The sequence below is a fragment of the Schistocerca americana genome, chromosome 3 (genome assembly GCF_021461395.2).
Source record: "Schistocerca americana isolate TAMUIC-IGC-003095 chromosome 3, iqSchAmer2.1, whole genome shotgun sequence".
Taxonomy (NCBI): domain Eukaryota; kingdom Metazoa; phylum Arthropoda; class Insecta; order Orthoptera; family Acrididae; genus Schistocerca; species Schistocerca americana.
Window position 1 is genome coordinate 329,260,576 of NC_060121.1, and position 27,985 is coordinate 329,288,560.

The following is a 27,985-nucleotide window of genomic DNA, read 5'->3' on the forward strand; positions in this document are numbered from 1 at the left end:
GTACTGTAATGACATATTTGAAACACTCTTGACTCTGGTGGGTCATGATAGTACAGATGAGGCATGGGGTAAATGGAGCAGGAAGAGAAAGGGATAGCAGGATATGGGTGAGCAGCAAAATGCTAGTCCTGCCCGAGAGCATTCAGGGACATGGCTGGGACAGGACAGTGGGCTGCTAGGTGCAGTACCAAGAGCAGTGCTGATGAAGCGAAGGAGTTGGAGGGGATTAGGGGGAGGGGAGGGTGAGAAGTGGAAGCAAATGGGAGAGGAGAAAAGTAGAGAAGGGTAAGGGCCATGTAGGTACACTGGCAGACAGAAGGCATGTGTTTGGCAGAAGTTAAGGCAGGGAAGGGGGTAGAACCAGTTGGAGGCCAGGAACTAGCAAAGGGTTGCAGAAATGAAGGATATGTTGCAGAGAGTGTTCCCACCTGTGCAACTCAGAAAATTGGTGTTGGTGGGAAGAATGCAAATGGCACATGCTGTGAAGCTGTTGTTAAAAAGTTGAGTACATCTTGTGAAGCAGTCATTAAAACAGACGAGTACATCATGTTAGGCATCATGTTCAGCAACTCTTTGGTCCAGTTGTTTTTTGGTCACAGTTTTTAGTGGCCATTCATGTGGACAGACGGCATGCCCATATAGATAGCCATACAGTGGTTGCAATTATGTTGGTAGATAACATGGCTGATTTCACACGTGACCCTGCCTTTGGTGATGTAGGAGATGCCTGTGAAGGGACTGGAGTATATGGGCAGTGGAAGGATGTATGTGATAGATCTTGCATCTAGGTCTATTGCAGGAATATGAGGCATGGGGCAACGGGCTGGGAGCTGGGGAGGAATAGGGACAGGTAAGGATATTTTATTTCACATGGCAGGCAAGTGGTGGAATACTACTGTGGGAGGGATAGGGAGGATGGTGGAGAGGATATTTCTCATCTCAGGGGATGACAAGAGGTAGTCAAATCACTGGTACAGAAGGTGACTCAGTTGCTCCAGTCATGGGTCACAAGAGGGGGTGGGGGGTGGGGGGTGGGAGTGGATGCTCCCTTGTGACCTGTCAGAGAGTATGTGAGAAATGGTAGGTGACTGGGAGATCTGTTTCTGGCCAACGTGGGAAGGGTAATTTTGGTCTGTGAGATCCTTGGCATATACAGAGAGGGACTGCTCACTGCTAAAGATGTGATGACCACAGGTGGCCAGGATGTATTCAAAGGGCTTCTCGACATGGAGTTGGTGGCGACTGTCCAAGTGGAAATACTGTTGGTAGCTAGTGGGCTTCATATGGACAGAGGTACTGATGGAGCCATCCTTTAGGTAGAGGTTGGCTCTGAGGAAGGTGGCTTGTTGAGCCGAGGAGGACAACGTAAAGCGAATAAGAAAGAAGTACTTGAGGTTCTGAAGCAATGTGGATAGGGTGTCCTCAACTTCAGCCCAGATCATGAAGATGTTATGAGTGAATCTGAACCAGATGAGTGGTTTGGGATTCTGGGTGGCTAGGAAGGATTCCTCTAGATGGCATATGAATAAATCAGCATTGGTTGATGCCATGCTGTTGTCAACAGATTTGTCTGCAGGTGATGTGCTGAAAAGGAAAAGTAATTGTGAGTGAGGACACAGTTGCTCGTATCAACCAGGAAGGAGGTTGTACATTTGGAGACAGTTGCGTGTGAAACTCTCAGACCTTGTATATCATTACTGTCAGATTATTACATATAGCTTACTCTCCCATACAAAAGACACAAACCATTTCCTCCACTAACTCTCCACCGTTACTGATTGTTTACCACACAATGCCCTGCTTATAACTGCTGATGCCACCTTCCCTATACAGTAACCAGCCAAATGCCTATGACCTTGTCATTATTGAATGCTACCTTTCCCAATGCCCAACTGACTCCAATCCTACAACCTCCACTCCATCCTGGTCACCATGAGGCTCTATATCCTCATCCACAATTACTTCTCCTTTCAAGACATAACTTACCATTAAAGTCTTGCAACAGTAATGGGTGTCCACATGGCACCATCCCATGTCCTTTGGACATCTAGAAGAATCCTTTATAGGCTCCCAGAATCTCAAACCTCTCACTTATTTCAGAATTATCAATGACATCTCCATAGCCTGGGCAGAGGGTGAGGGTGCCCTGTCCACATTCCTGCAGAATCTCAACAATTTCACAATTCTCTTCATCTGGTCCTCTTCAGCCCAACCAGCTACCTTCCTTGAAGGATGACTAGCTCAGTACCTCCATTCACTTCAGGCCTACTGACCACCAATAATATGTCCACTTTGACAGCTGCCATCCCATTCTACGATAAGAAGACCCTTCCATACAGCCCAGCCATCCATAGCTGTCACACCTGTAGTAACAAACAAAATATCCCAAGGGTCTCACTGAGGCATTTGCAGATTAAAATTACCTCCCCCCCCCTCCTCCCCCTGTCACTCCATCACTTACCATCCTCCATATACCTACTGTCCAGCCACATAGGAGCACCCCTCTCATGACTCAGTACCACCCATGACTGGAGTAATGGCATCATGTTCTCCACCAGGACTTCAACTACCTCACATCATGTCCTAAAATGAGAAATATCCTCCCCATTATCCTCTCACATTGATATTCCACCACTCACCCACCTTAGGCAATACAATATTTGATCAAAAGCACCCAGACACCTCATAGTGAACCGTAATATGGGATGTGTCCAATCTATGCCTTTACGATTCCTTGAGCTCTTCTGGGGACACTTTCAATGAGGTATCTGAATGACTGTGTTGAGGAATGGCAGCTCATTCTTCCTCACAAGCCAAAAACAGACGAAGTAACAATGTTGGACACAGGATCTAGAGTGAAGATGCTGTTCTAGCCCATACAAAAGGCATTCCATTGGGTTCAAGTTTAGACCCTGGACAGATCAGTCAATTTCAGAAATGTTTCTATCAGGAACAGCATATTCCATGACTGTATTAATTACATCTACAATAAAAGTAAGGGCATCATCAGTTACAAATTTTCAATCTGTTTATTGCAGATAGATTCCAGCTACAGTGTAGCTATCTTCAGTACATTATATCCAAGTCGTCATAACTTGGATATAATGCACTGAAGACTGGTACTCAGCAGCTGAAATCAATCTGAAACAGATAAATTAAAAATTTACGAATGATGATGCCCTTCCCCCTATCGAGCAATGTTATTTTTCGCAAACCACTGCCTCACAGATGCTGCTTTGTGTCAGGGTCCCTTGTCATGCTGATAAAAACAACCAGTCTCCAAACTCTTCCTATACTGTACACAGTATGCAGTGCTGTAAAATACGTTCATATGCTTCTGGTTTTAGTGTTTTCTTAAGCACAATAATGGGACCACACCCTAACCACAAAAAATGCTCCCATACTTCACTGTTGTAACTACACATGATGGTAGGTAACTTACTACAGGCATTTGCCCACTCACCCTCCATCTGATTGCCCCATGGTATAGCATGGTACATCACTCATTTCCATTCATCCACTATCCTGTGGCATCATTCTATGCATCACTTCGAAATCTTATAAAATTGTGACTGAATATTGGTGCAGCTTCTTCCTAACAGTATTTTGTTACTGATGACTACATCATTTGTGTAAAGTTTGAGGTTACTATTAACATTGTCTGACAGGTCCTTAATATACATCATGAATAGCAAGTTCCCAACATACTTCCCTGGGGCACGCACTAAGTTACTTCTACACTTTTTGACTCTCCACCCTCCTTCAAAAAAATCCTCATTCCAATCACAAATTTCTCTTGGTACCCCATATAATTCTACTTTTGATAATAAGTGTGGATGTGCTGCAGAGTCATATGCTTTTCAGAAATCAAGAAATACTAATCTACCGGAGTGTCTTGAGCCAACTGGACACCACTTTGGCAACTTTCCTGTACCAAATGTACTCTAATTGTCCAATCAGTGAAAGGAACCTACAGTTTAATGTGGTATCTGAACCTAGTATTGTTCCTGATGGCTCTCCGAATCATTGAGAGGTGAAGTCCATGGTCCGACCAGGATTCAATGCCACAACCTCTGTTTCCAGGCATGTGCTTTACCACTAGACCAAGGAAGACTGAACTCCTCACCTAGGCCATGAGGGCCCAAGGGATGCTTACAGGCCATTTTGTCATCCTCCATCTTGTGGTATCATGCATATGTGGTATAGAGGGGCATATGGCCAGCAAATCACTCTCCTGGCTGTTTGGCAGACTTTCTGGACCATGGAGTCACTACTGCTCCATCAAGTAACTCCTCAATTGTCCTCACAATGCTGCGTTCACCCTGCACAAGTCATCCTACCAATCAAAAATTCAAACAGTATCAGGAATCAAACCCAGGTCATCCTTGTGGCAGCCACCTATCTTCGCTAACAGGCCCATCAAAAAGAAGATAAGGAAATACCATTAAACTTCCTTTAATTTCAATTTTGCCAGCATTCTCGAAAATTTTAGAAATGCTAATATACAAACAGTTTCAAATAATATAATTTCAAAGTCACTATTTGAATTTCTGAGGGGCTCCATTATTGAGAAAAGGCTATTTAGACCTACAATGAGAATGGACCTAATTCATTACTCTGTAAATTAAAGGCTATTATATTCCGTGATCTGTCAGAGACCTTTGACAGTGTAAATCACAATACCTTGTTCATTATTTTAGAATATTATATGGCACCAAAGGAACTTCTGCAAAACTGTACAAATTCATCTGCCTACAAGGAAGCAAGGTGGTTCAGCAGGCAACAGGCCCATATTAAATTATCAGTCATCATCCAACTATTAACTATTTGCATGTACTGTCCTACAAGTTATCATAGGGCTCTTATATTTTCTTGTGTAAGCCTATATTCACAATCATTCATCACTAACATTACAAGGTGTGATTTTTATATATATATATATATATATATATATATATATATATATATATATATATATATATATATATATATACAAAGATGGAAATAAATAGCAAATGAAGTTCCATTTCAGAAAGATATATTAATGACATTGTAATGGAAATTAATAAAAGGTTTCTAACTAAGCTTTGCCACTTAATTTCAAAAGGACAAGCTACATGCAACTCAGAATTTGTAAGAGATTGCTACCCAACATATAATGACAAACAAATAGTACAGGTTGAAAGTGCTGAATTCTTGGGGGTTACAACTTTATGACAAATATAGTTTTGTGGACCTTTCCACAGAACTCCTGAAACACCTAAACATATCTTTATTGGCAATGCACATGATACATAATGATAGTTTTTACAAAAATGAGCATATTTTGCTTGCTTTCACTTTATAATATGGGATAATATTTTGGTGTAACATACCTAGTTCAGCTACAGTTTTTTATGTATAAAAGTGTGTAATATGAATTATTTGTGGTGTGAATTAAAGATCGTGCAGAGATCTGTTCAAGGAACTGAATACCAATTACTGCCTGCCAAAATGTTTATTCCTAAATGAAATTTGTCATCAATGAAGTATCTCTTTCAAACCAGCAACTCACTCCATAAAATTAGTATTAAAAATAAGAATAACCTACATAACAATTTAAAAGTCACTTGTGTTGGTCCAGAAAGGTGTCCATTATTCAGTAATAAATGTATTGATTGCCAACTTCGCCTACCCCATTGATGAATTTCTTAGAAGAACTGGTCGATGTCTACACAACACAATTGTCACATCAAATCAGACCTCTGCATATCTTTTGTGAACTAATGTGGTTTGTCTAAGAAAGGTTGTAAAAATATCTTACAAATCTGAAGTGAGATCTGGAGAAGTGGAAGGCTGATTGGAAAGAATAAAGGAACTATACCAAGGCAGTGTGAGTTGTAGAAACGTTGGAGGAGAGAAGACAGAATGGTTTGAACAGAAAAATGAGCTAGGGAGTGCACAACCTCCACTACTTTTCATGACCATTATGGATGAGATAATGGATTAAGTGGAAGCATGAATAGAAAATAAAAATATAAAATCACTGATGTTTGGAGATGATTTAATGGTAGGGGGATACGGAGAAGCAGAGGTACAAGAAAGTGTAAATGTATGGTGGAAGTGGTGGGGCAATATGGATTGAAATTTAATGCAAATAAGTGTGAAGTGATGGACACAATGAGGAAACAGATGGGAATAGCAATGGATTTAAGTATTAGATGGCAAGTGTTAGAGAAAGTGGACAGTTTCAAATACCTGAAGAGTTTAATAAAAGATAGAAGAAAAAGTGATGATGAGATTATAGAAAGGGGAAGGCAAGCCTATGGATTCCTGCAGAGTGTAAGAATCTTGGCAAAGAACAAGATTGTATCACCAAAAAGTAAGCAAATATTATACCAAGCACATTATACTTCATACTCGTATCTCTATCAGAAATGTGGGCAAAGAAGAACAAACAGGTGAGCAGCATATAGGCCTTTGAGATGAGATTTCAAAAATGTCGGACAGGACTCATTAGAATGGATAGAGTGAGGTATGAGATGGTGAGAAAGAGAACTAGAAGAAGATGGAAAACAGGTGGATCTTTGGAGTGAAAGAATGTGAGGAGGAGATTGGTACAGAGCAGAAAAATAGGAAAGGATAGAGAGGTTTATGCTCCATACAGACCCAGCCAGGGACTGGACACTGGGTGGTAATAATAATAATAATAATAATAATAATAACATCATGATGATGATGATGATGATGATCACCTCAGTTGTTATTTCATAATAACTGATCATATCATCCAACCATGCTGTTGTTGTTGTGGTCCTCAGTCCTGAGACTGGTTTGATGCAGCTCTCCATGCTACTCTATCCTGTGCAAGCTTCTTTATCTCCCAGTACCTACTGCAGCCTACATCCTTCTGAATCTGCTTAGTGTATTCATCTCTTTGTCTCCCTCTATGATTTTTACCCTCCACGCTGCCGTCCAATACTAAATTGGTGATCCCTCGATATCTCAGAACATGTCCTACCAACCGGTCCCTTCTTCTTGTCAAATTGTGCCACGAGCTCCTCTTCTCCCCAATTCTATTCAATACCTCCTCATTAGTTATGTGATCTACCCATCTAATCTTCAGCATTCTTCTGTAGCACCACATTTTGAAAGCTTCTATTCTTTTCTTGTCTAAAGTATTTATCGTCCACGTTTCACTTCCATACATGGCTACACTCCATACAAATACTTTCAGAAACGACTTCCTGACATTTAAATCTATACTCAATGTTAACAAATTTTTCTTCTTCAGAAACTCTTTCCTTGCCATTGCCAGTCTACATTTTATATCCTCTCTACTTCGACCATCATCAGTTATTTTGCTCCCCAAATAGCAAACTCCTTTACTACTTTAAGTGCCTCATTTCCTAATCTAATTCCCTCAGCATCACCCGACTTAATTCGACTACATTCCATTATCCTCATTTTGCTTTTGTTAATGTTCGTCTTATACCCTCATTTCAAGACACTGTCCATTCTGTTCAACTGGTCTTCCAAGTCCTTTGCTGTCTCTGACAGAATAACAATGTCATCGGCGAACCTCAAAGTTTTTATTTCTTCTCCATGGATTTTAATGCCTACTCTGAACTTTTCTTTTGTTTCCTTTATTGCTTGCTCAATATACAGATTGAATAACATCGGGGAGAGGCTACAACCCTGTCTCACTCCCTTCCCAACCGCTGCTTCCCTTTCATGCCCCTCGACTCTTATAACTGCCATCTGCTTTCTGTACAAATTGTAAATAGCCTTTCACTCCCTGTATTTTACCCCTGCCACCTTCAGGATTTGGAAGAGAGTATTCCAATCAACATTGTCAAAAGCTTTCTCTAAGTCTACAAATGCTAGAAATGTAGGTTTGCCTTTCCTTAATCTTTTTTCTAAGATAAGTCATAGGGTCAGTATTGCCTCATGTGTTCCAACATTTCTACGGAATCCAAACTGATCTTCCCCGAGGTCGGCTTCTACCAGTTTTTCCATTCGTCTGTAAAGAATTCGCATTAGTATTTTGCAGCTGTGACTTATTAAACTGATAGTTCGGTAATTTTCACATCTGTCAACACCTGCTTTCTTTAGGATTGGAATTATTATATTATTTTTGAAGTCTGAGGGTATTTCACCTGTCTCATACATCTTGCTCACCAGATGGTAGAGTTTTGTCAGGACTGGCTTTCCCAAGGCTGTCAGTAGTTCTAATGGAATGTTGTCTACTCCGGTGGCCTTGTTTCGACTCAGGTCTTTCAGTGCTCTGTCAAACTCTTCACGCAGTATCATATCTCCCATTTCATCTACATCTACATCCTCTTCCATTTCCATAATATTGTCCTCAAGTACATTGCCCTTGTATAGACCCTCTATATACTCCTTCCACCTTTCTGCTTTCCCTTCTTTGCTTAGAACTGGGTTTCCATCAAAGCTCTTGATATTCATGCAAGTGGTTCTTCTTTCTCCAAAGGTCTCTTTAATTTTCCTGTAGGCAGTATCTATCTTACCCCTTGTGTGAGAAGCCTCTACATCCTTACATTTTGTCCTCTAGCCATCCCTGCTTAGCCATTTTGCACTTCCTGTCGATCTCATTTTTGAGACGTTTGTATTCCTTTTCATCTGCTTCAGTTACTGCATTTTTATATTTTCTCCTTTCATCAGTTAAATTCAATATTTCTTCTGTTACCCAAGGGTTTCTACTAGCCCTCGTCCTTTTACCTATTTGATCCTCTGCTGCCTTCACTATTTCATCCCTCAAAGCTATCCATTCTTCCTCTACTGTACTTCTTTCCCCCATTACCGTCAATTGTTCCCTTATGCTCTCCCTGAAACACTCTACAACCTCTGGTTTAGTCAGATTATCCAGGTCCCATCTCCTTAAATTCCCACCTTTTTGCAGTTTCTTCAGTTTTAATCTACAGTTCATAACCAATAGATTGTGGTCAGAATCCACATCTGCCCCAGGAAATGTCTTACAATTTAAAAACTGGTTCCTAAATCTCTGTCTTACCATTATATAATCTATCTGATACCTTTTAGTATCTCCAGGCTTCTTCCATGTATACAACCATCTTTTATGATTCTTGAACCAAGTGTTAGCTATGATTAAGTCATGCTCTGTGCAAAATTCAACAAGGCGGCTTCCTCTTTCATTCCTTCCCCCCAATCCATATTCACCTACTATGTTTCCTTCTCTCCCATTTCTTACTGACGAATTCCAGTCACCCATGACTATTAAATTTTCGTCTCCCTTCACTACCTGAATAATTTCTTTTATCTCATCATACATTTCATCAATTTCTTCGTCATCTGCAGAGCTAGTTGGCTTATAAACTTGTACTACTGTAGTAGGCGTGGGCTTCGTGTATATCTTGGCCACAATAATGCATTCACTATGCTGTTTGTAGTAGCTTACCCGTACTCCTAGTTTTTTATTCATTATTAAACCTACTCCTGCATTACCCGTATTTGATTTTGTATTTATAACCCTGTATTCACCTGACCAGAAGTCTTGTTCCTCCTGCCACCGAACTTCACTAATTCCCACTATATCTAACTTTAACCTATCCATTTCCCTTTTTAAATTTTCTAACCTACCTGCCCGATTAAGAGATCTGACATTCCACGCTCCGATCCATAAAACGCCAGTTTTCTTTCTCCTGATAACGACGTCCTCCTGAGTAGTCCCCGCCCGGAGATCCGAATGGGGGACTATTTTACCTCCAGAATATTTTACCCAAGAGGACGCCATCATCATTTAATCATACAGTAAAGCTGCAAGCCCTCGGGAAAAATTACGGCTGTAGTTTCCCCTTGCTTTCAGCTGTTCGCAGTACCAGAAAGAGCAAGGCCATTTTGGTTAGAGTTACAAGGCCAGATCAGTCAATCATCCAGACTGTTGCCCCTGCAAATACTGAAAACGCTGCTGCCCCTCTTCAGGAACCACATGTTTGTCTGGCCTCTCAATAGATACCCCTCCATTGTGGTTGCACCTACGGTACGGCTATCTGTATCATTGAGGCATGCAAGCCTCCCCACCAATGGCAAGGTCCATGGTTCACTACATAATAAACCAAATTTCTGTAGTCCGTAATCTGTTACAACTCTCTCAAACTGACTCAAATTTAGTAAGTTCTACATCACTTTTGTTTTCATTTCAGAATCAAACAGACGACACACATGCCAGTATTCTTACTATGCACCGGCCCTTTGGGGTGTTCAGCAACACTGTGACTTTACATCCACACAGAATCTGCATGTAAATTCTTTGTAACTATGACAGTGCTCAACATATTTCATTACATATAATAATATCTGCTTATGAGAAGAAACAATTCAATTTTTTTTGTAGAAACCTTCAAGGTACAGTTTTTAAAACAATGACATCTAAAGGGGGGTGTTAATGTCTTCTTACTGTTGGTGAATATATGTGTGATCTACATCAAGATTAGTTGACAAAATAATTTACTAACTAAATAATAAATACAAAAATAAATAGAAAAATAGTAGCTGTGGATATTTATATTGTACATGTTTGGTATTTACATGCACTGTTTCAGAATCAAGATACATTCAGATAGGCACATTAGGTAGATATACAATAATATCTCTTACTAAGAGATAGTAAGCACTGTAGTCTTTGTTCCATTTTACCTTTCAATTTGTTTATATCATTACCTCTTTATACTAGATGTATTGCTGTTAATGTTTCTTTCCAATCGGTACATTTCTGTAAATGGTTAATAATCTACTTGTCAGCAGTAGAGCCAGTATTGTAGCAGATCATAACAGCATTATTATTGAAGGACACAAAGAAGCTGGTTTACAGCAGGAGGTCTCTGCGGCAATAGGAGAAGCAAAAAGATAGTTTAGAGATGCAGTAATTGCATGTTGGTAAACGAGAAGAAAATGGAGTGGATGAATTTTAGAGACATGATAACAGAGGCCAGAAGCAATATAATCATACAATTATGGGACACTAGCTGGAGCCACATTTAGGTGCAGGCTATCTAGGCTACAGGTTAGGGAACCACACCACAACCGTTTAAAATAAAACAAGTATTTGTTTTAATGGTGTAGTGCAGGTCCTCATATAATAATAAAAGGTAGAGATGTAATTATATTGAATGGTTTACTCAAACAAATTTTTCTATAACAACTTGAGACTGGAGTTCAGAGAATGACGGCTTAAGCAGTCACATGAAAAACCATGCAAACTGTGAAAGTAGTCATACGAGCTATCTTTCATTGATGATTGGGAAGGAAGTTTTGCAACAATCGGTAAATGAATTTTCAACTAAATTATCTCTCCAATTAAGTAGTTAAAACACAACTCTGTGTCATCAGACTGAACTCCAGATGAAGGTCACACTGATCAGATTAGTTTAATTTTCACCTACTGAAAGATTTTTAATATTCATGTCTTATCGGGGTAGGAAAATTAATGATAAAATTTAAGGCTTCAACAAGTTTTGCAACATAATGGCACAGACATTAAGAACTGCCACTTTTCCAATGAGTGGAAAATGTAATGGCCTTTGAGCGTTTGTATTGACAGAAAATAATTTAGTCAGTACATGTACATTGTGCTGTACATTCAATCAGTTTTGTTGTGCAGGTATCAGTCAACTGCAGTAAGATTATTTGAATGTTTGGAATAAGTGTGTGTATTTATTTATTTATTTACTTCTTTACAGCTTCAACTAACAGGTATGAAATTCTATCTGATTTCTTCAAAAAAGAAGGCACTGGGAAACATGTTATAACACGTTATATCAAAGCAGATAACAAATACATGTTGGGCATGCAAAGCTGAGGCTACAAAAAAACATCCCGTGAGGCTATAAAGAAATTTAAAAAAAATGTGCAAAAATGCACTTTTTGAAATTTCAGAAGAAAAAGGAGTCAGAAAAATCATATGTTACTGCTCTAAGTTTGCACTACAAAATGGCAGAGATTGAACCAGGGCTCTACACAGTAACTTGGGATATCTTGAGACAAGTAAGCAAAACTAGTGAAACTCAGTAGGTCCCTAGATTGGTCATGAGCGCAAATGCCTCAGCATCAACATGTGTAACAAACTTCATAGATACAAAAAATGAGGGCTTTGAATAATGTGAAGTGAAAGCTGCTAAATCAACTTACTGCACTGAGCATGAAAGTAAAACACAGCCAAAACAAATATATTTTGATGACCTCATTATTCTTTTGAACCAACATATGTTGAAATGACCTCATCAAAAATGTAAAAAACTAAGAATTTCCTTCCTGTCATAGATGAATTAAAATAATTTTCATTTTGGTGATCTATACGATTGACATGTTACAATGTGGGGAGGCATAATGTACTATGTGCAAACTGACCTCCAAATCTTTGAACATAGTACAATCACCATTCGGTGTCATCATGACACTGTACTCCTTGCATATGCATATTTCAAGGATGTATTCCACCCTGATTTCAATTTTATGGGTGACAACAAGTGACCACATCAAACAACACAGGTGGAGAAGCTCTTGGACAGAGAGTATATTCAGTGAATGGACTGGCCTGCCCATTGACCCCCCCCCCTTCCCCCAACTTAAATCCCATCAGAGAGGTGTGGAAGATATCAGGGAGGTGTATTGTACAATTTCCATGTGCACCAGCAGTCATCAATCATAGTGATGGATGCGTGGAAATCGCTACCACAAGAACTACTTACGAACGTTGCGGCCACCACAGGAGCGCATTGCAAACATGCATCTCTAACACGGTTATCACATATCCTATTGTGAATCATGTCCTGTCTTCTGTAATGTCCAGGGGGCCATAATAATCACAGTGACTTCAGTGTAATTATTGTCTTTGAATGAAAGTGTCATTTCTGCTCATCTCACTGTTATTTCTTTCAGCTACCTTCTGTATTAGACTGTAGCAGTTCTTTTTGTGTATGGTCAAGTTTGATAGAACTGTGTTACTTGGCAGTGACATATCGTGTTGAAAGTCACTTTCATTCTTGAGTTTTGCACACCAGTATGTGTTTTATTTATTTTTCAATCAGTAATAGGTGAACTTTAAGCTAAGAAGTCATTTATCGAAGCACCATTTTCAGAAGCAGAATTTCTATAATCTGCAATGTTCTCTGTATAGACAGTGGGACAAAAAATGAAATTACTACCAGAATTTCTAGTTATTTATCTTAAATTGACAAACTTGCATTGAAAGTTGATGATAACACAGAATGTGAAGATTATGGTGGTGGCAGAAGATGCTATCCAAATGAGAAATGTTAAGAATTTACAGGAGAAGGAGATGAAAAGATTTTCCAGTTCAGAAACAGATGGCAAAAGTGGAATACAGTTCTCACCACATTCACAGGATCAATGTAAATTTTCTGTCATTTCACAGCATTAAGGGTGCTGTTAAGTCATTTAGCAGCAGTAACAGATATGCTGTTAAAAAGAGGATCTTGGGCTTTAGGAAACTGTTTTTAATGGGTTGGAACCTACTGGAAATGCCTATTTGGGTACAAATAAAATTCTTTAAGGTATGGCTACATTTTTTACGTGGTGTAAGAAGGGTCTTGCATCATGAACTGCACTGAAGATAGCTTTGCACAAATGATCTGATGTGAAGGCAAGTGCTGTAGAGATCCACAAACTGCTGCACTGATGGAAGAAGACATGAGGAGAAGAGTCTCTTCAGGAATATTTCCTTGCAATGAAATAGATTGCTAGCTGTGCTGATATTGATACTGCTTCACTATTCCAGTGTGTGACTGATAGGATAAAAGATGGAGCTGTAAATGTGAATTTAAGCAACTATGGGGCATTATGAGAGAGCAGCAAAGTCTTTGTCAAAAAGAAATAAAAGTTACAGCAACTGGAGACTCAAGTAACAAGAACACAATGTGAGGCTTGGGATCCAAACCAAGAGTTTCAAATGTAAAGGCAGCAGCCACAGGTCAAGTGACTGTGACAACTGTGGCAGCCAATGTAATTTATGATGTTTATAAGACTGTGGGTGCTTCAAGTTCACAAGATAGAAATGTGATCTTGATAGCACTCGAGGAAAACTGTCTCCCACAAGTTTATTTTACAGCTACTGTTGTGACTGATGATGTGAAAATTGGGACAGATATTTACGCGGTTTCTAGAGGCACTATGAAGACTGTTGTTTGAGCTGCGCTTTGTGTGTGTGTGTGTGTGTGTGTGTGTGTGTGTGTGTGTGTGTGTGTGTGTGTGTGTGTGTTTTCTGTCTAATTTCAACAGAGGCCTTGCTGGCCAAAAGCTCATTTCCTGAAAGTCTTTTGTTGTGCCTATCTGTGACTCAGCATCTGCACTATAAGGTGAGTGACAACTGTCCTTTTCATTATGTTAAATGTTAGGATCAATTTCATCTGAATATGCCAGCACAGTTGTAGTTGTAAAGGTGAAAAATAGTGATGATTGCCCTGTATAAGTTACTGTGGTTTTCACACACTAGACCTCAATAACGGATTTTTTTTTCCATTTTGATGTTTAAGAGCAAAGCCAAAAAAGGTATACTTTGTCTGAGACACAGCAGGGCAGTTCCAGTTTAAGAAACTTGCACTTCAATTATAAAAGTCACCTGCAGTTTTCCAGCACTTTATAGACACTGTTTTTTGGCATTCATTTGAGAGAACATAGTATTTCTCAATGTGGATGATGTTATAATACCAGCAAAGATTGAGGATGAGGCACTTCATCAGCTTTGAGTAAGATTAAGAACTGCAGTAGAAATAGCTTGTAAATTAATTTTTCAAAATGCCAGTTCACAGAGAGAACTGTTGAGTTTCTCAGATATGATATACAGTATGGACAAATGCAGTCTCCTCCTGAGTAGATGACGGCTGTTGGAAATTTGCAGAACAGAATTTTTTTCCGACAGTAAAAAGTTTCCTGGGACTAACATGACAGTTTAGAAAGTTTATCTCAAATTACTCTACAATATCTAAACCCACGAGTGATTTACTGAGGACCAAACAGAAAAATATCGGAGGGGGATATTGAAGTCACTCAATGGATACAGTTTTCAAAGTTTAGAACACAAATACGGAACTAAGATACAAACAGATCCAAGTAAAGAAGACTTTGGAGTTGTGTTATTACAAAAATCTCCAAACCAAATGATAAGTGCCCTCCAGCCTCTTACATGAGCAAAAAAGGCAACATTTCAAGAGGAAAACGACAGTAGTTTTGAGCTTGAATTCGTGGCTGTTTTTAACCCCTTAAAGAAACTGCAAGTGTATTTACTAGGAATACATTTTAGAAATTGTAACCAACTGTACAACACTCCAAAAGACCATGGACAAAAAAGATGTATCATGTAGAGCAGCAAGCTGGGTTTTAGTTTCACAAGAGTATTGCTACAGCATTTTGTGCTAATTTCATTACAGGATGAGACATTCAGATGCTGTGTACATATATTGTTTGGTTTTGCATACAGATTAATAGCTAGAATCAGCAAAGCTCAAGAGAAGGAAGATGGTTGGCCAGCAATCAAGAACATTCTCAAAGAATGACGTAACACAAACTTTTGAGTGAGAGCTGGAATTATTTTCAAGTTCAGTGATGGAAGAGAGATGTTAGCTGTTCCACACATTATACAATGTGAAATCATCGTACACAAGGAAGGAGAAGTGAACTAAACAGGAAGTAAAACAGGATTATTATATATCAGATTTTACCAACAATGTGAGAAGAGTGATCTTCAGTTGTGTAAAACATTTAATTGTGAATAAGAAATCAGGAAAGAAAGTTTTATTCATCCTTATTCAAAGAGAGTGAACCACTATATACTTTTGTTGATCATAGTGGAACAGTTAAATCAACTCTCATGGGTTGCTACTACATTCTAAGTATTGTTGATGCATTTGCTAAGTTTGGCTGGCTGTATGCTGTGAAGACCACAAAATCAGCCGACACGATTAGCAAGATGGAATTTCACAAAACTAATTTCAGAAATCCAGCCCAAGAAATTAGTGATAGAGGGACTTTCTTTGCTTCTGAAAAAAAGAACCCCTAAAGCCAACTGACAGATTCAGAAAATCAGTTTTACTTTGGCTACCATCATTGCTAAGCTTACTACTGACAACCCTACCAAATGGTGGAAAATGATATGTCAGTTCAATATGCCCTTAAATCAACATACCACAGAAGTGTTGAAAAACACCATTTCAACTTCTGACAGAAGTTAAGATGCACAGACAGACTGATCTTTGTGTTACAAAATTATTAGCAGAAGAAATTATTAATTCATTCGAAGAAAGATGCAATGAACAGAGGGAAGATGCTAAATTACATATCAACAATGTAGGAAAAAACTGATTGCTGCTTCCATAAAGAAGACACTTTAAGTTGCAGACAGGCACAATTAAGGACATTTACATAAAGCTTTCAGCCACAGCCTTCTTCAGTGAAAGAGAGATACACACCATTCATACACACAAGCTAGCAAGGGGTGTGTGTGTGTGTGTGTGTGTGTGTGTGTGTGTGTGTGTGTGTGTTTACTGATGAAGGCTGTGGCTGATAGTTTTATGTAAGTGTCCTTAATTGTGTCTGTCTGCAACTTAATGTGACTTCTTTACAGAAGCAGAAATCTGTCTTTTCCTACATTGTCGATGTTCCTATTTGAAGGATCCATTGTTTAAATTATGTATCAGTAGGACACACGCGTGCAAGCGCACACACATGCATGCACACAAAAATGCTACCTTCAATTGATATACGAAAAAGGCCATCAAAAGTACAAAGTGATCTTGTGACAATAAAATGAAAACAAATTGGACCAAAATTAAAGCTGAAGGCCAAGAAATTTGCAGAGTTCTGAATGCTAATGTGTGCCAAGAAGATGATAACCATGAGGGTCCAAGGACAACATTAACGTGTGCTAGATTTACGCAAACCTGATCAAGTGGTTACGCTTTATCCAAGTTGGATGATTGTCAAGATGTCAAAATGTGGGATCAGAGAGTGGGGTTGAAGGTCTTCCTATCAACAAGACAAGTGACACACCAGAAAAGACAAATATAGTACAGTAGTTTCTGTGTGTGGATGTAGAAACTCTCTTCATGGAGAAGACATGAGTTGCCATAGACTGTTCTTTAATTTCTTCATTTTTGGTCATTGTTGAAGTTTGTAACTGTGAAAATAATGAACAGTTTAAGTGAAAGTTGGACCTGGTTTTCTCCTACATTCTGGATTCTGATAAAACTTGAGTTTGGCTTGATGAGTTGCCACAAAGAATTATACCATATGAAATTTTCATCTACTATCCACATAGAACACACATTTGAGCTATCGTGTGACTATGACAGTGCTCATCACACGTCATGTACAACTAGGTTTCCTAATAAAAAAGAAGAATACCAAATTTACTCATAGGTAACTTCAATGACATACAGTTCAAAACAATGATACCTAAAGGAGATGCCAATGATCATATTGCTGCAGATACTGTGTGTGTTCAGCACAAGCACTACACAACGAAACAAGAAAAAAAGAGCAGTCTAAGTTGTTTTGCTTGTTGTACCACTTTCCCCATACATCTTTGGTTTTAAAAAATAAAGGCTATAATAAAAAAAATGTCTCCAATAAATTCTCATGTAGAGCGTGCAGCATAAAAAGTACTGTGTGTGTGTGTGGGGGGGGGGGGGGGGGGGTGTACGTGCGCATGTGCGCGTGTACGATGTTGTACGCACACACGAATGAAAGAGAGAGACCAGAACTAATTACCTACCTTCTTGGGTGTACTGCTATCTCGTGGTTCCTCCTCAGATGGAGAGGACTGGTTACTGCCAAGTTTTCTTTTATGTCCAGAGCCAGAGTTTTCACCTCTCTTGTTAGGACTGAGTGATCTCTTCCTTGCACTATTGTTTTCTTCACTCACTTCCTCCTTCATTTCTTGGTCCACAATTTCCTCTTGTTTGTTATTTGTCTTCTTAGATTCCTGGATGAACACAAATCTTGCCAATTACATGATTCAATAAAAAATCCATTAGACCTGTGGCCATTGACATTTATATCAATAATGAGGGAGTGTTTGTATCATACATTTCATTGGTTCATGTTTTTGATCCAACACACTGATAACATTTATGCAAATCATAATCTATAACAGTGTGTAGCTCCTTTAGAGTTACTTAAACTTGCACACACTAATATGTGCATTAAAATATGAGACCTATGATAAATTTTGATTCGTAGACACATGAAGAGGTCCATTTAGGGCAGGCCTGTACAGAGGGTACCTAGGCAAGAACAAGTGCTCTCTCGCAACCTGGGAAATGAGTGCTTTTGGTAAAATGGTGTTATTTCGCATAAGAAAAGAGTGAAGTGTGTGCTTTCTTCAGAGCAATGTGTTATGTTCACCACAGCAATAGATGCAAGCATATACAGTTACAGCTCAGTGCTTAAAGTGGAGAGTAGCACATTTTAAATCAATGAAACACAGCATGATGGCCATGTTACAAACTTCAAAGTGAAAGTAAGAGACACAAACATGACTTTACAACTATTTAGCTATAGTTAGAACTTATAGACCTACAGTGTAACAGGCAGCTGATGATAAGTTTCATAATACAATAAGTCTTGAGATCTATGTCAAAATCTTCCTAAACATAAATTTCCATCCATGACTGTACAAGTTTTCAGCTATGACTAGGTCTATGTTTGGACCTACATACTTGCATGAGCAACTTTTTTTCCACAATGAAGACTTCAGCTTAAAAGCTCACCTTCACATATGCAGTGCTCAGACAGTAGAACAAGACATTGATGCTTCAGCAAAAAGCAAAATAATTAGTATCCATTGACATCCAGTGTTTTTACATTTAAGATGTGAATAATGTAGTCAAGAAGTACAAATTGATGGCAATTGAAACTTGTCTGAAAATGCCATTCATCATAAATCTGCATCGGTCACAAGAAATGTCATGTCTTCAATTTATCTGGTCCCATGCTCATTTCATCATCAATTGAAAGAAATGTAAGTTTCATTTCACTGTTATTTCTCTTTAATGTAATAATACACAAAAATAAATTTATCGTAGAAGGGATTAATTCCCCATCGTAATGTGATTCATGTCAAAAGACCATAGAATAGCATTATTGACTACAGTTTGTCATACAGAGCTACATATTCCTATTTCTCTCTCTCTCTCTCTCTCTCTCTCTCTCTCTCTCTCTCTCTCTCTCTCTCTCTCTCTCTCTCTCTCTCTCTCTGTCCCCCCCCCCTCCCTCTCCTCTTCCCCTGCCAGTAGTCACTGTGAGTTGGCCAGTTTCTCACTGCTGTGGCATGAGCACAAGCCAGCTTGCACGAGCAGAGTAGTGAACAGGCCTGATTTAGTGGGCTAAATGGATACTGTTCATAGGTATATTTATTAAGCAACTTTCATTGCCCATTGCTGCATATGAACAAACGGAAATCCAAAGATGAGTTTAGTGTCCTGGAGCCCCACTGTGGAGGCAGAGAAATATTCTGTGCCATTTCTCAACCAAGACGCACTGGGAAAAAATGAGGCCACAGTGTGTTCAGATATAGTGTGACCTATTTCTTTTTATTTTTACATGACTGACATAAAATTACATATTGATTGGACTGTAAAAAATTGCTTCCACTCACAAAAAAGAATTACTGATGCTCTCCCTTTCCTGCGTTTTCAACATATTTTTGAGAAGTGGGTTTACAACAGAATATTTAACCACCTTTCTGAGAATAACCTTCTAATAACTGTTCCATTTGGTTTCTGTAAAGCACCCCCAAGTAATGCCTGTACAGCAACATGGAATCACCCAATGTCTGTGGTGGCACAGAAAGTTAATGTACTTTCACTGGTGCACTAGAAAATTACTAGAGAACTCAGCACTTAAATTATGTGGCAGCAAGTGATCAACATCTGTCAGTCCTTCCAATATTTAGTGGGCATAATATGCATTTTCCCTGAATATACAAATTGTTGAATGTCAGCAAATGAGATTGGGTATGGGAACCTTTCCATCATATAGGTTGGTTCCTTCCTTCCATCTAGTGCATTACCACAAAATAGGAGAATCCTAAGGAGTCTGGAATGCCTCTACATCTACATCTACATCTATACTCTTAAAATTATTGGTAACTGCATGACAGAGGATACTTTCCACTGTTCATCATATTTGTCTCTCTTTTTGCTCAATGGAACATGGGAAAAAATGACAGTGCATATGCCCCATGCACACTGAAATTAATCAAGTGATAAAGAGGGGCTATAGTATATTTTTGTATTTATTTATTCTTTATAATTATAACATATTATCTAAAAAGCTAAAATAGGCCATACGAATCACATTTCCTTGAATAGTTATAAGTTATTTGTTCATTTCTTATACTTTAAAAAAAAAAGAAAAAGATTAAAAAGAAAAAAAACAACAACTTCTTGTTCTAGTACAAAAACTACATTAAAACCCTTAACCTACTACCCCACTGCTAATCGACTACAAACACTAGAATTTGTTCTTTGTTTCTTCATTTATTTTGGTGCATTTAACTTTTAAGTCATTGTTTCTGCTACTGGATCCACCCTCATGGTACCCTGGTCAACAGCCAAGGTCTGCTGCATTACTTGGAGCACATCAGCAGCATTTCCACCATTGTGAGTCATTTCATCCACCACAATTACTTCTTAAAGTCCACACTTCGATGATCGCTTGCACAAACATAATATAGATTCTTGGGAGAGTCTTTCACTCTGAGGTCACCAACCTCAGTCGCCATCTCTCCATCTGCAGAGTTTTTTGTCTAGCCTGGACAGAAGCATGACGACTTACGGCTGAATGCCTTGTGAAGTCCTCCTTGGCCTTCCTGGATACTGCAGCTGTAATATCATTCAAGATGCACCACATCTACTCACTCCTTAATGTGCTTTGGGTTCCAACATTCTTAATACCTGACATCCATTACCCACTGCATCTTCATAGAATGCACAGTACCTACACTGCCACAGGCGCAGCTGTCATTCATCTGTCTTCTGATTTTGTATGGATACATAGCGTAAGGGCCATGGCCAGTCAGGTAATGTATCAATCCACTTGATGGGTTAAGAAATATCATCTTTAATCTCTCCCTGATGTCAGGGAGAAATTCATATGTTCTCCCGCCAGTGCCTGAAATGTCCCATTCATTTTGCCACAGGTGTAATATGCAATCTTTTACTGCCTTTTTCGAACTGGCCTCAGTTCCAAATACCCTTCGTACTTCCATTTGATTGCCCTTCTTTAACCAGTAAAAGATTTTCCTTTTCCTAATTTCCAAGTCCAGTGGGCATATTCCTGGGACTACTAACAAAGCATCATTCGGGCCAGTACTGGAGGCCCCCACTAATCTTAGTAGCATGACTCAGTAAACTCTTCTCATTATTGAGACTGGCTTCACTAGCTGCAGTCTATGAGCTCAGACACGCACACCATACCTTACAACTTATGCTAATATAGATTGGGGGTGTACTGTAATTGTCTTCAAGGGAAGCCAAAATTTCCTATTTGCAATGGTTGTAACTTTATTCATTATGTTGGTACCTTTCCTGCTTGCTTCCTCTACATGATGTGCAAAGTTACAATTTTTGTCAAGAAATACCCCTAGATATCTTATTACTACACTACTTCTAATTATTATATCATTTAAATTTATTTTAGGGTTCCTTATTATGTTCCCTTTCAGCAGGAGGTACATTGTTTTGGGGGGTGCTGGTGATAATTTAACACTTCGACACCAGCCCTCAAGTTTGTGGAGGACCACATTACATTTATCTTCCACATTCTTCTGGAGTCATCACTTGCAATGAACAGCAAGTCATCTGCAAATGCCACCAAACCGCTTATGTTACTGCTGTCATGTAACTTCTGTAGTATGGGCTACAGTGCTACATTCCAGAAATCTGGACCACACACTAATCCCTGCAGACAGCTTTTTGTTATTGTCTTCATTTTTTCTTTCCCAGGCATGTTAAAAAAGCATGTCTCCCTTGGCAGTAATCTCTCAGGCAATTATACAGCGCTTCTGAACACTCAAAATCCCTAAGGGAACCAAATAAAGGCGACCACCAAAGGTTATTGAAAGCACCAGCAATATCAATCATCATCGCTTACGTAGAATGAGTATCTGTCACTAGCAAAATCACTTTGTTAATTGTGTTTTCAATTGACTTGCCTCTTCTAAATCCATACCGGTGGGGGAACATCCCTTCTAGCAGTCTGTGATCTTGTAGTCTTTTGCATAATAGTTTTTCAAATATCTTGCCGAGAACATTCAAAAGACAAATTGGTCTGTAGGATTTGTGTATCATTGGATCTTTATCTTGTCCTTTACTAAGCATGGTGCAGGGATCCTTCCTGGCAAGAGACACTCATTGCACAGATCACACAAGTAACTGTTAATTGGTCACATGAGGCTTGTTTTACTTTGGCAGAGATCCTGTTCAGTCCTAGAGATTTTTTTCTTTTTCAGTCTTAAAATTGTATGCCTAATTTCCTCTTATGCAAAGGGGTACACAGGTTTGTTGTTCCTATACTCTTTCCATAACATGTCCCATAACCTACACTGATCATTTGTCTTGTCTTCTTCTCTGTCATCAGGAAGTAGTGTTTCCATTAGCAGGGCAGCTGACTATTCCCAACTTTGTTACCATCCCATCATTTGTTCTAAGAGTGGATAAGACTGTTGGTGACCGTATTTTCTCACAAACTATTTTATATATAAACCCCAGGGATAAGTTTCTGAGTTAGCCTCCATGTATTGATTCCATCGTTCCATTTTTGTTTTCCACAACTCTTCCTTAAAACCTTGTTTAAAATACCTGTATCTATGCAACCTTTGGACTCTTTCTTCTCAAGTCATGCTGCACTGGTATAGTTTTCTGGCTCTTCTTGTTTCACATCCTAATTTCTGCAGCACTTCGCTCCAGTTGAAAGGTAAACCTTTAGAATGACCTCTGTTGATAGGTATCGATGCCTCCATTTCTCTATGTATAGCCACTGTCAGTTCTTCCACTTTAACATCTACATTATCACCCAGCCATGGAGTTCCTGGAACTGAAACATTCTTCTTAGTTCTTCCCCATTAGTGTACTTGATCTTATATTTGGGCCTGTGTAATACCTAAACAACTAGCTCCCAGTATCATACCATTTTATTTTCCCCTCATTATTAATTTGCATGAATGTTTTCCTTTTCTCATTAGTAATAAATTTGTACATTGCCACAGAAAACAGCAAAAATAGGCTTTTTAAAATTATCTTTGTAACAGAAGAGCAATGTCCAGAGAATATTCATCCTCCCCCCCCCCCCCTCCCCTTCTTCTTCTTCTTCTTCTTCTTCTTCTTTCCACTTGAGAGTACTACTTATGTTTAAGATCTCACATAAAAAGGTACTTTAATTTTTACTCACGTGTCAACAATGTGTGTAGTAAATGCTATGTGTATATAAAAATGCAAGAAAATATAAATATTAAAAAATCATCATAACTGCAAGAATATTTTTATTTATTATGCCAAAAGATTCGTTCATAAGCAGGACTTCTGCCTGCAATCATAAGAAAAGGCAGTAGTTTCTTCCATCCTGCAAGACATCTTAAAATATATATGTGCCAATCATCAAGATTTAGCGGATGGACTGCATGACCGGCAACCATGGAAAATTAGAGGTAAATTACGATAACAGTGCAACCTAATAGTGACTTCTATTAAATAAATATGTGTAATAATCAAGCAATTGACTTTTTGTCAAGCACCAAGTTTGCTGCAAAATCAGACACTAAAAATCTCCACAGACAGAGTAAGAAAAATTATCCTATATACATTATTCATTTTTGTCCACCAACCTGTTACAGTGTCATAATAGGAGGAGAGGTGTACCCCTATGTGGCATGCCCCAGGTGGCAAATAGGGGGGTCCTCACCAGCTTGCTGGCAGACTTGAGCAAAATGAAATAGCTCTCGTGGACCAAACACACATCGCATCAATCTCGTTTTTTACCATCCATAATTCACTCACCACCTTTCCAAATCACATCTGGAATTGTAAGCCCTGACCTTGGTCACACACTTGATCATTGATCAAACAATCAAACATATATGAGGAGTCTTCTATTGAAAGAATCCACCAGTTTGGACAGTCATTATGAGATTATCCAGGCAAAGACACCATTTGGATACAGTGGGGCATCACATAGAGGACAAAGACAAGTCAGAGGGCCTAGTGATGCACTGAATGAACAAACAAATATGCAACATATTCCACATAAGATGGTGCTAAAACTTAACAAACTAGGAAGATTTCCATATTTTGCAACAGTAAATATTAATTCCTTAAGGAACGTTGGTACATTGAAACATTTAACTGATGTCTTAGATCAACAGAACACAGTTATCACAGTCCTTCAAGAGTTATGCAATACTGACCAGGACTCAATCGAATCAGGAGGATATCAACTTTATAAGGGACCACCAGGAGAAAGGGTAATAGAAAATGTTCCCCTATTCAGTGTGGGTTTCTTGGTACGTAATAGAATATTGGACTCCATTGAGAATTTTTCATACAATTCCTCAAGAATGGCATTGTTCACAATTAAGGTGGAAAACAAAAGATACACACTGATAAATATTCATGCTCCAACTAATGTTGAAAATAGAACTGACAAGGATGGAACAGAAAAATTCTGGGATGAACTTTATCAGCTAGTAAGGACCATACCACATACTATCATTAAAATTATGCTTGGAGACTGTAATATGAAGAAAGGAAAAGAGAAGCAATTTTGAAGTGTGGTCGTGTGATAGCCAGCACATAAACTTACAAACAAGAACAGTGAACAGTTAATTGAATTTTGCACTACAAATGGATTGGGTTTGAAGACTACAAAGTTTAAGAGAACACCACATAAGTTAACGACATGGAAATTCCCTAATGTCAAGCTAGGAGAGTACCAGATGGATCATGTGGCCATGGATCAGAAATTCCACAAGGAAATCTATAATGTTAAAGTGCTGCATGGCATCGATGTTGATTCAGACCATGCCAAAAGTTGGATACAAAGAGATCATATGACACTAGTTATATTATTAATAATCAGATATATTACAAGAGATCAAGAATATCTTTAAGTGACAATCTAGAAGCAACTGTCACTCAATTAAAAGTCTTGGCTGAAGATGTAGCTCCTGTAGGGAAACGCAAGAAACCCTTGGTGGAATGAGGAATGCGATGTAGCGATTCAACACAGACATAAGGCCTGGTTAAATGACCAACAAAAGAGAACTGAAAGCTCCAGGGAGGAATTGATAAATGATAGATGATCAACTGCCAAGAAATTAGAAGGGTCAAAAGGTAATTTCATAAATACTCACTAAAAGCTATTGAGGATGCTTTCAATCACCACAACACAAGAGATTACTATCAGACATTCAAAGAGTACCAGCTGAGACACACTTCACCTACTCTTATGATGAAGGATGCAAATGCAAAGGTAGCACATGACGATTATGACAATTCAGTGATATTGGCAAAATATTTCAAACAGTTACTAACTAGTGCGGAACCTGAACATCATTTGGAATTTGACCCCTATCCAAGAAACAAAACGCGTTTAGAAAGAGTTATACCACCACATCCAGATGAAGTACAAGCAGCAATTAACTCACTTCGGAATTATAAAGCAGCAACTAACTAGTGGCAGGGCTTTGGAAATAGGCAAATGTGCAAATAATTCTGAACTTACACAAACATCTTACTAATATTTGGAATACTGAGAAATTACCAGATGAATGGAATGTTGCAATAGTCCAGCCACTATACAAAAAATGATCCAAATAATTATAGGGGTATATAGCTGCTGGATATTACTTATAAAATTACTTATAAAATTTTTCAAAGGTTCTGAATTTCAGAATTCATGAACAGCTTGATGGTGAACTAAGTGAATATCAAGGAGGCTTTCGGCATGGACGAAGCTGTCCTGATCAAATTATTAGTCTCAAATGAGTAATGAAACATAAAAAGGTCAGGAACAAGAAGCTACTGACCAATTTTGTTGATTTTAAAAAGGCCTATGATAGTATCCATCAGGAATCTTTATTGTCAATTCTCAAGGAATTTGGTTTACATCAGAAACTTTTCAACCTCGTCGTAGTCACCCTTTGAAATACCAGAGCTAGAGTATGGTTCAGAAATGAATTCTCTGAACCTTTTGAGATTCATACTGGCCTTCGACAAGGTGATGGATTGTCTCCATTATTGTTCAGTTATGTGCTGGAGTAAACCACGCAAGAATGAGACAAGATAAGCCCACCATCTGTTAAGATTAGAAGAAAGATTTGACTTAACTGCCTTGCATTTGCAGATGATTTGGCACTGTTGGCAAACAATATTGATGAAGCAAAGGTTCAGATAGAACAACCAGAATTTTTAGCGGCAAAGGTTAGATTGCAAATTTTGTTTGAGAAAACATAAATGATGCCCAGCTTCCCAGTTGACACATCCTATATCATACTCCATAATTATCAAAAAATTAAAGTAGTAAAAAAGTTTAAATATCTTGGTGAGATTATTACCTGGAATGTTAATGAAAGAGCATCAATAGATTGTAGAACATTAAAACTACAGCAAGTGCAGAGAGCCACAAGGCCAACCTACAAAAAATTCTCTCTCTCAATAAAGGCTAAATTTCGACATTACTCCTCTGTTGTTAAACCAGAAGCAACATACACAAGTGAAACACTATTCAAACTAAATACTCAAGCAACAACTGACAAATAGCAGATAGTTTATAGACGAATACTCTGAACAATTATTAGTAAAAATCATCAAGCTAATGGGCAGTGGAGACTTTTCCCCAATTCAGTAGTGTACAAAGAAAGTGAATCCATTATGGATACAATGCAGAAAAGAAGGATTGCATTTTTTGACCACATATCTCACCTACCAAATACTAGAATCCTGAAGCAACTTTTTGACTATTTCTGGAACAGTAAAACCAAAAACATCTGGTTTAAAGAAGTACCTAGTGATCTGGATGAATTTATCACCACCACACACCAAACTCGACACAGAGAAGAGAATCTGCTTCTGAAGAATAAATACCCATTGCTGACATTAGCATAAGAATGAGCAGCCAGATCACAGTGAATGAAGAAATTTTGGGAAACGAAGAAATTGCTGACTACTAAGACCTAAACTTAATCATTGTAGACTCTGTTGTATTATGTTTGATTTTAGTGCTACAATGTGGGCGTAAACTATCTAAATAAATAAATAAATAAATAAATAAATTCATTTTTGTGACTTCAGTATTTGAACATTGCATTGTATTTTTCTTATGCTACGAGGAAGACTATTGATGGCACCAATTTAGTTTCAAAGAGAATCCATGCTTTAATTCCAGTACTGCAAGTAGTAATTATCCCTCATTACATAAATTTCATGCCGATTCATACTCTTTGTGCTACCTGTTGGGCTACCTCCCAGCACGGTTATTCCAAAAACGACCAACAGATGAACGCAAGCCTTATGCGCATATTTTTTGGGTCATCTTGGATTTCCCTTCCAGCGATGGTATAGTGTATGATATTGTGATCACTCAATGTCATTCCACTTGCAACCATCTAGTCTTTCACATGGTGCACCACTGCCATGTTTTCTAAAGTGACGTAAATATTTGATGCTGCTCCGACCCTTCCTACATAGGTTAGCGGCTTGTGAGATGCATTTAATAGCTGAGGTTGAATTCCATAATGGCCTCTTCTAGTTGTCCTCCATGGTTATCAGTCAGGTGGCTATACCACAATACTGACTTTCCATTTGAACCAGTGGAGTACGCAAGAGGCTTAATTTGTCCTAGGTGACTAATATTCTTTAATACTTGTCAATCTCATCACTAAATTTAAAATACATGGAAACTCTCCTTTCTGGTTAACATTTCCACACAGATTGTGTGTTCTGAGCAGTATTGTGAT

General features: G+C 38.5%; 1 protein-coding gene across 6 annotated transcripts in view; it reads right to left on the minus strand.

Annotated features, from left to right (window-relative positions):
* Positions 1-27,985, minus strand: part of LOC124605280 (DNA ligase 3) — a 640,740-nt gene that overhangs the window by 151,282 nt on the left and 461,473 nt on the right. For all 6 annotated transcript variants that reach the window (XM_047136859.1, XM_047136858.1, XM_047136854.1 and 3 more), the window contains one exon: positions 17,747-17,956. In XM_047136859.1, coding sequence (XP_046992815.1) covers positions 17,747-17,956 — 210 coding nt within the window. The remainder of the gene's footprint in view (positions 1-17,746; positions 17,957-27,985) is intronic.